This window comes from Fonsecaea erecta, assembly GCF_001651985.1.
Source record: "Fonsecaea erecta strain CBS 125763 chromosome Unknown Scaff1, whole genome shotgun sequence".
In the NCBI taxonomy this organism is placed as follows: domain Eukaryota; kingdom Fungi; phylum Ascomycota; class Eurotiomycetes; order Chaetothyriales; family Herpotrichiellaceae; genus Fonsecaea; species Fonsecaea erecta.
This window is the reverse complement of record NW_017387244.1, coordinates 719293-730787: the sequence shown is the minus strand read 5'-3', so window position 1 is coordinate 730787 and position 11495 is coordinate 719293. Positions and strand designations below refer to the sequence as shown.

The 11495-nt window shown below is 53.9% G+C and overlaps 3 protein-coding genes across 3 annotated transcripts; 1 reads left to right on the top strand and 2 right to left on the bottom strand.

Moving 5' to 3' along the window:
• Positions 1-1650: 1650 nt before the first annotated feature.
• AYL99_00241 (hypothetical protein) lies at positions 1651-2781 on the bottom strand (the record flags this gene model as incomplete). The annotated part of the gene is made up of 1 exon (XM_018831757.1): positions 1651-2781. The coding sequence occupies one exon, from the start codon at positions 2779-2781 to the stop codon at positions 1651-1653; it is 1131 nt and encodes a 376-aa protein (XP_018697636.1).
• A 1000-nt stretch (positions 2782-3781) lies between these two features.
• Positions 3782-5665, top strand: AYL99_00240 (hypothetical protein; the record flags this gene model as incomplete). The annotated part of the gene is made up of 1 exon (XM_018831756.1): positions 3782-5665. One exon carries the CDS (start codon positions 3782-3784, stop codon positions 5663-5665), a length of 1884 nt encoding a protein of 627 aa, XP_018697635.1.
• Positions 5666-9146: 3481 nt separating this feature from the next.
• AYL99_00239 (hypothetical protein) lies at positions 9147-11008 on the bottom strand (the record flags this gene model as incomplete). Its single annotated transcript, XM_018831755.1, has 6 exons — positions 9147-9535; positions 9591-9701; positions 9763-10335; positions 10439-10632; positions 10698-10937; positions 10992-11008. The coding sequence occupies 6 exons, from the start codon at positions 11006-11008 to the stop codon at positions 9147-9149; spliced, it is 1524 nt and encodes a 507-aa protein (XP_018697634.1).
• Positions 11009-11495: the final 487 nt, after the last annotated feature.

Genomic DNA, 11495 nt, shown 5'->3' with positions numbered 1-11495 from the left:
GGTCGAGGTTGTTGATGCCTGCAGGCTCCGGTATCGTTGCTCGGCATGGTAAGAGAAATTCTTGTGGCAAACAGAATATACCTCCATTCCTGGAATGCGCGATGCTACTGCTAAAGTGGGGATCCATGAATATAGCAACAGTCAGGAGACAGAGTAAACATGGAACAGATGAATCTTGGTCCGACTTCGGTCTGTGGAAAGGAAGTCCTCACTGGATCGCTTTGCATAGCGTTGCAATTTCCGCCACCTGCCCGAGTGCCTGTCAAGGAAGTTGGTGTAGAAGGCGTCTCACATAGGGTCAAACTTAGGGACGGCATTTGACGACCAAAAAGGCCTAACAACTATCTATCCTGGGATGTCACGCCGAACTTCAGCAAACATGAGACAATTCGCGAAATCCCACCCCACTCTTCGCTGTCAAACTTTTTTGCCAGTGGACAGAGCGACTGTCAGAGGTTGATGCCGTTTACCGGAAGGCCAGAACTCTCTGATTGTAAGGAGACCCACGAACCTTTCAGAGAGGCTCTGGCTCTTGCTACTACGACGGCTAAGCCTCAAAGAAGCTCTCCATACGGCATACCACCTCCAGGAATGGCGAGAGTGTGTCGCTTCACGGCATAACAGCACTTTCAGTTTTCCAATCCAACCTGGCAGTCTTCAATACTCAATGCAATGGGCAGTCTGTGGGCTGTCGCTACGGGTGTCTTCGTTACAAACGGGCGAAAGGATGGCGGTGTCCAGCGTACACATCCCTCGAGCATCGACCGATCAATACAACACACTATCCATTGAGTGGTCCATGCGCCCTTTGCCACTGAGTTGGTCCCTGCAGGCTGAGCGGAAAAGGGGCGATGATCAGATAAGATAAAAATTTTCCAGGTCGTTCAGAAGAGCGTGATGGAGACGAGGGACGGGGCAACGAGGGTGGGCAGGTGAGATTTCCAAGACTCCAAGACTCCACTAGCTAGAGCATGTGGCCTGGAGAGGGGCCTAGAAGCGAGCAGGGTGGGAAGCAGGACATGGCACACCTGGCGAACTCCGCTCCTGTCCGTCGCATTACGGTGCCGGTTTCCTTCCCTGGCTTGTTGGCTTCTCGCTACTTAGCTTGTCCTGGACAGGTTCTGTGAGAAGCGAGGGGGTGGAAATCACGCGGCTTGGAGCACGAAGCTACCACTTGGGCCACATGGTGCACAGGTGCAGGAGTTCCTTCGGGCCGTTATTTTCATGAACGGGGATGGAAAAATTCCTGCGAAATCAAACACTGGGAAAGAGTACCTTTCCCGGTAATGTTCCTTTCGAACCCCAGTCGTGCCGACCTCAATGAACAGTCCTTACGCAACGATGTCGGACCGATTTCATGTGGTGATCCATCTCACAAATCTACGAACTCGGCGATTCCCTTCTCTTACGGATGTTTCTGTCTGTTCTTGTACGCACTGTCGATTTGGGAATTGACAAGATTTTCCATATTCATCTAGCAAGCCAAGGTAAAGGCTGTAACTCAGCTACAGACACCAAACCATCCAAGTTCGATACGAAGTCACTACACCATCGTCCACACCTTCTTTCCATTTCAGACACCTTTTCTGTTTTTCCGACAGTCGCATAGCTGCGGGAAGTCCTAATAAGTCGGCAATTGCCCTCTCCGCTTTACTTCGCGCTCAAAGGTCTCTGGAGGCCCTGCGTGAATGTGTGGCTCTGCACCTGAGCAATGACATGACTCGCATCACCTTTTGGTGCATTGAGTTTGCCGAGATGGCGTCTCGCAAGGCTTTTGAAACCGGGAATCTTGGAGAGGAACCGGAAGAAGGACTTTTCGAGGGGAAGAGCGCCCGTGCGTTCCTCGTACAGCATGAAGGAAATGGACACCATAATGAAGATCCAGTAGACATTGTAGGAGATGACGGAGCCATAGGTGGCCGTGTTTTGCCAGCCGAGGATGGCATTGAAGACATCCCAGCCGTTATCAATCTCCGGGTTGCAGCAGTTCACATGCCAGACGGTCTGGTCAATGTTGTATGATCCCGGGCCGTCTCCTGCTTCGGCAACATCACTACCAACTTGCTGCGCGAACTTGTGGAATTGCAGACTCCAGACGGACTTGGAGAACATGCCGGCGGCGATGAGGTAGAGCACGCAGGTCGAGGCGATCAGGAAGTACTGGATGGTCATGTAGTTGCCGCCGCGGTAGATGAGGTAGCCGACGAGAAGGCCCGCGAGGATGCCGGTAATGACTGGGATGGGGAAGGCAGTTGCTGGCAGTCCGAGGGAGACGCCGCCCACGAAGACGACCGCTTCGAGACCTTCACGGAGAGTAGTGATCAGAGGGAGAATGAACATGGCATATCGCCGACCCCATTCGCCCAGTCGGGAGGCCGCATCCTGGTGTTTGGTCTTTGCCACGAGGGCTTGTGCAATCTTGACCCTCCACTTCTCCTTTGTCTTGTTGATGCGCAGGATAGCCAGGCCCATGATGGTGATAATGATGCTGGCGATGAGGTAGAAGATGCCTTCCCACAGATCCTCGGACTCGGCCCAGATATCATGGCCCAAGCCGTAGAAGACGCCGATAAAGGCACCCCCAATGATCAATGCTATGAGGATGCCTAGTAAAGATCCCGCCCATACTTGTCGTTTGAGGCGTTTATAGATGGCCGGGTCCTGGGAGGGTTGACCCAAGCACTGCTTCAGGAAGGACAGCAGCACCGAGATGATAATTACCGCCTCGAGACATTCTCGAAACACGATGAAGAAGACTTGGACGCCGAAGACGTTGGTCATGGTGAAGGAGACAAGGGAAGGGACCGACGGTCAAGCTTTTGAGCGTAACAAGTAAAGAATAATGGGAGACCTCACAGGGTAATGAAGTACGTATGTATACCCTAGAGAGAAAAGCAAAAGCTTCGAGAGCTTGGAAGGTCACACCAAGAGGAGTTTGTGTGCTTGGAGCTCAGGAAGCAAGCGACTCGATCCCAATGGGAGGGCATTGGCACAGATATTTTACAGCAACAACAGCCGCAGAGGTGGCCGAAGTTCGGGAGGGGAGGAACTGCACGGGGCATGGGCACTGACTGAGCCTGCAGGAGAAAAGAGGATCCCGGGCGCCCGCAGCGTCGCAAATCCGGCCAGCACGGGGTGATTGAGGGTGATTGATCATCTGATAACGAAAAAAGATAAGATAATCAGCTGTCATGAGAACGGGCATCAGCGGAGCATGTGGAGGATGGTGGATGCTTCGGCAAGGTGGCGGTGGGAAGCATTGCGAAGCATTGGTGGGCAATCTCCTTGAACACTCCCTCGCGCCATCAGATAACTTTGATGCCACGTCTGGCCCGCTCGCTAATTGATCTAGTTGATCTAATTGATCTAATCAACTCCTCCCTATCTGATATGATTGGGTAAAGGAGCTCTCCTTCGGAAGCTGTGAGAAGAAAAAATCTTCTGTCCCACGCAGAATAGGCGAGGCCTCTCCCCAAACACACGCAACAAGCAGAGCCCAGGGAGGGTGGCTCACTGGCTCATCCCATCATGGAGGGGTCTCGCCGGCATCGGGCAGCCCAGAAAGGTTCATCAGCCTTTGAGCCCTAGGATCAACCCGGACTGGTATGTAGACTACCGGTCTCCCACCTTCAAAACCATCTGGCTCCCTGGTGGACGACGGGCAACGTACATCTCTTCAGGTCTCGTCGTCTGAACAAGCCCTTGGCAAGCTTCTGCCCAAGCTTCACAGCAAAGCAAGCCTTGTCACGATCAAGACTCTAGACATTCGAGTCTCGCGGCCATGGCGAAGCTTGTCCAGGCGTTGCTCTTTTCGCTGGCGGTCCTGCTGCTCACCGGCTGGACCACAGCCAAAACAGTCACGTACGACTTCAATGTCAGCTGGGTCACGGCCAATCCTGATGGCCTGGCCGAGAGAAAAGTTATTGGCATCAATGGACAATGGCCGCTGCCTGTCATCGAGGTCGACAAGGGCGACCGACTCGTGGTCAACATGTTCAATGGCCTGGGCGACAAAAACACCAGCATCCACTTCCACGGCATGTTCCAAACCAACACAAGCAACATGGATGGTCCGTCGATGGTGACCCAGTGTCCCATTCCTCCAGGGTACAGCTTCACGTACAACTTCACCGTGAACCAGAACGGCACCTACTGGTACCACTGCCATACCGACTTCTGCTATCCCGACGGCTACCGGCAGGCCTTGATCGTCCACGACAACGATGCGTTCTTCAATGAAGACTACGACGAGGAATTCACCATCACCATCAGCGACTGGTATCACGAATTTGTGGAGGACATCCGTTTTCTGTCGCTCTACAACCCCACCGGCGCCGAACCCGTGCCCAAATCGTTCCTGTTCAACGACACGCAAAACTCCAGCCTACCCGTCAAGCCCGACACGACGTATCTGATCCGGCTGATCAATATCGGGGCCTTTGTGGGACAGTTCTTCTACATTGAAGATCACAGCTTCAAGATTGTCGAGATAGACGGTGTATACACCGAGCCAACCGAAGCCGAGACCCTGTACATCGCTGTTGCCCAGCGGTACAGCATCCTTCTCACGACCAAAAACACCACAGACAAGAACTACCCGATCGTCACGGTGGCGGACTCGGACCTGCTCGATGTCATCTCGCCCGATCTCAAACTCAACAACACGAACTGGCTACAATACAATGCCGACGCCGCTCATCCAGAGGCTGTCATGAAGGTGGAGGCCTCGTCAGATCTCGTCCCCTTCGACGACATCACGCTCGTCCCGTACGATCACATGGAGCTGCTGCCAGAGCCAGACTTCGAGATCAACGTGACGGTCATTATGGACAATCTCCGCAACGGGTTCGGGTATGCCTTCCTGAACGACATTACCTTCACCGCGCCCAAGGTGCCCACGCTGTACACGGTGCTGTCGTCGGGCGGACTAGCCACCAACCAGGAGGTGTACGGCGAATACACGCACCCGATGGTGCTCAAGCACAACGACGTGGTGCAGCTGGTGCTCAACAACGCCGACAGCGGCTCGCACCCGTTCCACCTGCACGGGCACAACTTCCAGGTCATCGACCGGGCCCCCAGCTACGGCGAGCACTTCTACGACTACCTCGACGGCGACCCAGTGCCGTACGACCCGAACAACCACTCCGCCTTCCCAGCCTTCCCGGCACGCCGCGACACCTTCGTCCTCCCACCCCAAGGATACTACGTAATCCGCTTCGTGGCCGACAACCCGGGAGTGTGGATGTTCCACTGCCACATCGACTGGCATTTGTCGCAGGGCCTGGCCATGGTGCTGATCGAGGCGCCGTTGGAGATCCAGAAGACCCACCACGTCCCGCAGCAACATTACGACGTGTGCCGCGCCGCGGGTGTGCCGTTCGAGGGCAACGCCGCCGCCGACTCTCAGGACCTGCTCGACCTCGCCGGCCAGAACACCCAGGTGGGCCCCTTGCCCGCCGGCTTCACCGCGCGCGGCATCGTCGCGCTCGTGTTTTCGTGTATCAGCGCTTTCCTCGGCATGGCCTTTATTACCGTCTACGGTCTGTCCGAGCCGAAGGTTATTCAGAGGGATCTTGATCCGGTCGATGACGACGCGCTACATGAGGATGTGGCGGGCTCGAGCATCGAGCCAAAGGCGGCCTCGCCGGCGGCTCAAGGCTAGATAGGGTGTTTTGCATAGAAGGTGTCAGCGTACGTTAAGCAGTCGTTTGCAGCACTTTAGTTTCATATGATATCCCCGTTGAATTACTCTTGGTTCCCAGTATTGACCTTTTTTCGCCTTCCAACCTGTGTTCCTGCTCCAGGCCCGAAAACAACCTGACCGACCTATTGCTCAATGGGCCATGTTAATCGTCTCAGGGTCCGCGGAGGAGCGAATGCCCTGCGCTGCGATACTGAAGTCCAGAGAACGTCCAGACGTGATCATTAGCGCTAGGGCAGAGTAACATCCCCCTGCTTCACGAAGGAGATCTCTTGTATTCTGTTCTTCTGCTCTCTCAGGCACAGTATATCCCTCCAAGGACAAACCCGTCCTAGGCTATGTACTCATGTACACCCCGCCGATGAACACTCAGCTATCAATAGCTTGACGTCCACGCGCATGCCGTTTGACACACACAATATTCAGAAGAAAAGCCCTTGCCGATTAATCTCTGGTTCTGCTACTCGCCAGGACTGGCTCCGGGAACATGCATGGGTTCATCGGGCTCCGACATACGTAGATATCGACATCGCGACAACCAGTTACCGCCCATGTGTATGAACACACGACCCAGCTTGGCCTCACCCAGCGAGACCGTGAGATTCAATGGCTGCAAGAAAGGGCCAGACCGTGCTCCATGCCAACTTGTCTCCCCGCTGAACGATATGGACGAGATGAAAGCGCATCAATTCGGTCGGAGTTCCGTTGAGCACAACCACACACCGATCGAAAGATGGGGCAGTAACGATTCTCGAGACAAATAGTTACAGGGGCTGTATCACGCAACAGCGGCCTGACCAGACCAAGTGCATTGATACGCTGAACGAAGCACAGAAGGATGTGTTGAATTGTCTTCATTTGCTCGGAAGTGTCCGGGATCCGTGACTTCCTTGTTGCTCCTCTTCATCTCTATCCGCCTCAACAGCCTTCCCCATCAGCCGGGACATCGTCCTAGAACAGGAGAAGTTTCTTGACAAGTGCAAGCTGAGATAGGTCCTTTGATGGTGGCACTTTCCCGTCCAGGAAGGTCTGACATCTCGAGAAGGACAGGCTCAAGTCACCCACGAAGCCTGCCGATGCTGCTGTGCCGATGCTCCCTGTCCCTCATGCGTGCGTGCATGGTACTAGTGTACCAGAGCCTGGAAATTAGGCAGAAGGATTTCTGGGTCCGTGGTGGTAAATCCAACGCAGTCATCCGGTAGGAATGTGTAGACACCTCTTTGTCCTCTTGTCCAGTTGGCAGTGTTCATTTGTCGGGGACGAAGATAAGGCCTTTCGGCTGGAAGGTACCTGGGATGGACAGATGAGCACCCAAGAGAGTTGTGAAGCGCCAGTGTGGAAGGCATCCTCACATCAATAAACTCTCAGCTTGATATCCAACTGGACGTGTAAGCTCTTGTTTCCGGCATCTGATAGGACGATTTGATCGGCCGCATAGGAATAGGCACACTGATGTACCTATGGCAACTCCCATTGTGGTCTCTTTCGTTCAGCAAAGCTCGCCTTGATTGGAGGACCGAAGAAGACTTGATAAACGCACTCCTAACGCAAAGGCTGCACGGCAAATTCCTGGCCTGGCAGGAAGCTGGGGAGCCAAAAGACTGCTGCTGATATGGCAATGCTGGCGCAGCTGCATAACTTGGAGCTCAAACGTGGAGGAGAATGTGCTTCCCATAGCTCAAGCAGTACAGCAGCTGGACCACAGAACCACACACGCTGATCGGTGCGACCAATTCTCTAAGTAGAAGCAGCCAACCGCAACCGAGTCATCAGCTGGTGAAGCGTCCAGCCTCGGGTGAGCAATAGCTACAGCAGGTAGCTCGCAACAGCGACGTCCATTCAGCTTGCGAAGATTGGACGTCTGGCGCGTCCTCTTAGGTATGGAAGCCTCGCTCAAACGCTCGCAGCAGATCTTGAGATATTGAGCCGACGCGTGGTTAAATCAACTCTGCTCGCCTCGTCCGCGCGTCAGCAGAAGTGCATCCATTTGAGCATCGATGACGGGCTTGCGTTCATCAGGACTCTGTTATGCTACTCAAGGACATCTCTTTTGAGCGGAAGAAGAAAGCCACATGTCAGAGAAATTTTGTATGCGACCAGCAACCCACGCCGTCTCTTACCTACACACTCACAAACCTTCCCAATACTCCTGCCTTGTGGTCAACAAGAGTTTGGCAACTGGCCTGTCCAAACGGCCAGGACGTCGTCAGGGGGGTCAATTTCCAGAATAATAGTTACTATTAGTTAGACACTTACCCAAGGTCAAGTCATTATGTAGATCCCCGCGGACAAATAGTTTCGAAAGCCCGGGCCGGGTCTGCCACGACAAGCCGTCCCAATTTCCCCATCCATCACTCTGGTGTCTCGGGGATGGGCAATTGTCAATCCCTCATCCTCTGCACAGCCGTTGGTCGAGGCCTGAAAGGTGAAGCGAGTCGCCCTGGCACTCTCACTCCGCTCGCTCGCTTATCTATCCTAGGCAGCTACCCTCGGCAGTCAGTGCCAACAAGCAAATACGAGAACGCAAGTAGATAACCTCGAATTCCTCGTATTCTGCTGTGCTCGCTACGAGGTACAAACCAACTGGTATTAACCGGGCCTTTATCCTCTTTTGGATACCCGAGTAGTAAGGAAGTACGTACCCAGCTCCGCAGACTTTCCACGTGGATGCCAGGGGCGGCAGGCGGTGGGGGTTAGGGCAAGATGGTACCATGCATTCACATTCAGGAGTCGCATCTTGAATCTCGAAAACCTTGAGAGCATGTGGGACTGAATCTCGGTGTAAATCTATGCATGGGCTGAGGATTGGGGATTGGCGGCGTACGGCAGAGAGGTACAAAGGACGTGGTTTACGGCCAGAGCAACGTAGATATGAACATAGTTACTTTTGAGACCAAACTTTAGTTTCTGGATGAGAAAGATGGCTCTAAACATTCGGAGGTGGTGCATGAGGCGACTGTTACCACTTCCTTACCGAGCCTCACTTGCCTCCGTCGTGACTCTCCCCTGCATAGATTTACACCGAGATTCAGTCCCACGTGCCCTTAAGGTCCCAAGTCCCACTCAAATCTCCCAGACATCTCGGCCGAGTCGAGGTTCGAGGGTCGAGATTCAAAATGCGACTCCTGAATGCCGGAGGGCCAGTAGAAAGTGAATGGACGTTTCTGTGCCCTTGTTTATCAACGGCTGTAAAGACATGCGATACAGGAACCGGAATTTTTCGAGGCTTTTTTGGAACAACGTTTAGAAACTCCGAATTTCAACGCAGATAGAAAGTAGAAAGGGCCGCCGGTAATGGTGCCGCGAATCGTTTCGGAATTCGCTACATATATTAGAATTTGAAGCACTCTCAGGTCTCGCGCGACAAACACACCAGGGTGTGTGATATAGCGACGATCTTCCTTCATAAGCCGGAGAGGCCCGGCATACGCATATGCCGGGTCTACAAGGCGTGCCGGCCTTTCCCATCCACGTCCTCGACCCGCTCCGCCTCGGTGACCTCGGTGCCGACCTTCTCGTTCTTGACGCCGTCGTTCACGGTGTCCGGGTAATCGTGGGCCTCCTGAATATTGACGGCGACCTCGTCGCCGAACAAGGCGGCGATTTCCTCCAGTGTTTTGCCCACCGTCTCCGGATACACAAAGTACACGACGGTGATGAAGATGGCGTCGCAGATGATGAAGATCAGGAAGTACTTCCAGGCGATCTTCTCGACCGCGATCGGCGTCACCTGCACCAACATGATGGTGATGGCATTGAACGTGCAGAAGGCCACGGCGTTGCCAGCCGCGCGAATCGGCGTCGGCATGATTTCCGAGGGGTACGTATAGCCTGTTCTATGAATCAGTGGGACATATCACCAAAGCTGCAAAAGATGAGAACATACCGAATGAGTTCATGATAAATGCGTAGCCGACCAGGTAGACGAACATGAAGCCCACAGTAAACCGTCCCAGGAGCAGATTGGTATTGCCCGAATCTTGGAATTTTGCCCAGACTAGTGGTGACCAGCATTAGTTACGGCAGCTCTCGAGAACGCACCGGAAACAGAAACTTACAGATAACCATGGCAATAGAGGCCAGGAATTGCACCCAGAGAGAAATCAGTAGAGACTTCCTACGGCCCAACTTGTCGAAGAGCAAGGCACCGATGGTCGAGAAGATGACACCACACGTGCCCCAGACACCCACCATGACCAAAGCCATCTTGTTGGTGACGCCGAGGTAGGTGTACAGGATGAACTGGTAGTTCTGGAGCGGGATGATGCCGGTGAACATGGCGAAGGCGAACTGGAAGACGACGATGAACATGCGCTTGCGGTACGAAGGCCGGCGCAGAACCGCGGCGAGACTGACGCGCTCACGGACTTCGAGCTCGTGCTGGGCCTTGATCTGGTTGAATTCACGGATGTAGAAGTCGTCGTCCTGACCCGCGGCACCACCGTGCAGTCTCGTAATGACTTCCAGCGCCTCGTCGTAGCGGCCTCGCATAATCAGGTATCGGGGCGATTCTGGCAGCAGAGGAGTGCACACGGCCATCAGAACCGGGGGAACGTGCTGCAGACCCAAGAACAACCGCCAGGCAACGTTGGAGGTAATGTAGCTGAATCCGAGACCCATCCATTCGGTCACTGGCACGAATTTGTCAGTACACAGAGAATTAGAAGCCTTGGTCCAGACTGGTATAGTCCTAATACCGACTAGTCTGATCTCATGAGAGGGGAGAGAACTCACAGGTATAGCCCAAGTTGATATTAAGGTTGTAGAGACCTCCTACTCTCCCACGGAATTCTGGTGGGGAAATTTCGGACATGAACATCGGGCACACGCCAAAGATAATACCTGAGGCTATACCGCCGATGACACGGCCGACGAACAACATTTCGATGTTTTGGGCAGCAGTCTGCAGGACGGCACCGACGAGAGCGCTGGTTGGTGGCCCCGTGTCAGCGATATGCACTCCAAAGGGGAGATTTAAGGAGAGAGCACTAACACAATGCAAGCGATGTAGATGGTGGGCTTTCGGCCATATCGATCCGGGAGCCAGAAGTTCAGTGACGACCCGAAGAAGCTGCCGGCATAGTAGCACGATCCCAGGGCCCCAATGGTGTTGGAGTTGAAATTGAAATAGGAGATGAATTGGGGATATCCAATGATAGAGGTGGTGAGGCCGGAGTCATAGCCATAGAAGAAGGATCCAAACGACAGGATAAGGATCGAGTAGATGTTGTCTCTGCGGTACGGTTAGTGTTACTGCAAACGACAAGAACCAGTCGGCACAACTCACTTGCTGAAGTGTCTCATCTTGGACCACGTCGCCGCTGTCCTCCTGGGAGAACAGACTGGGGTTCAAGGGATAAGAGAGTAGCTTGAGAAAGGAAGAAAGTAGAGCACCTGCAAGGCTTCTCCAAAACGGTACGTATACTGGATAGATATACTCTCTACCTAATTGCCCCCGCGAGCCCGAGGTTATGGGACTCCCTCGGCTACGTATAAGGTTGATTGGACGCCACAGAGTTCGCGGGGTAGAAAAGCTGGAGAGAGACGGGATGAGTGTGGGGAGGATGGGCAGCCGTAAACGGCCGGGGTTATTATCTGGCACACCAAGCCCCGTCGGTGATGTTCGGTAGACCGCGTCTGGACACACATATCGTTTGACGGTTGAAGCGAGGTCTGAGCCTGGACCTTAATGGGCATCCACTGTAGTGCACATCCCTTTCCCTGGGTTGGTCGGGCGTCTCCAGGCACTACCTGCATGCTGGAGGATAGCCCTTGATAGCGAGTTGCCCAG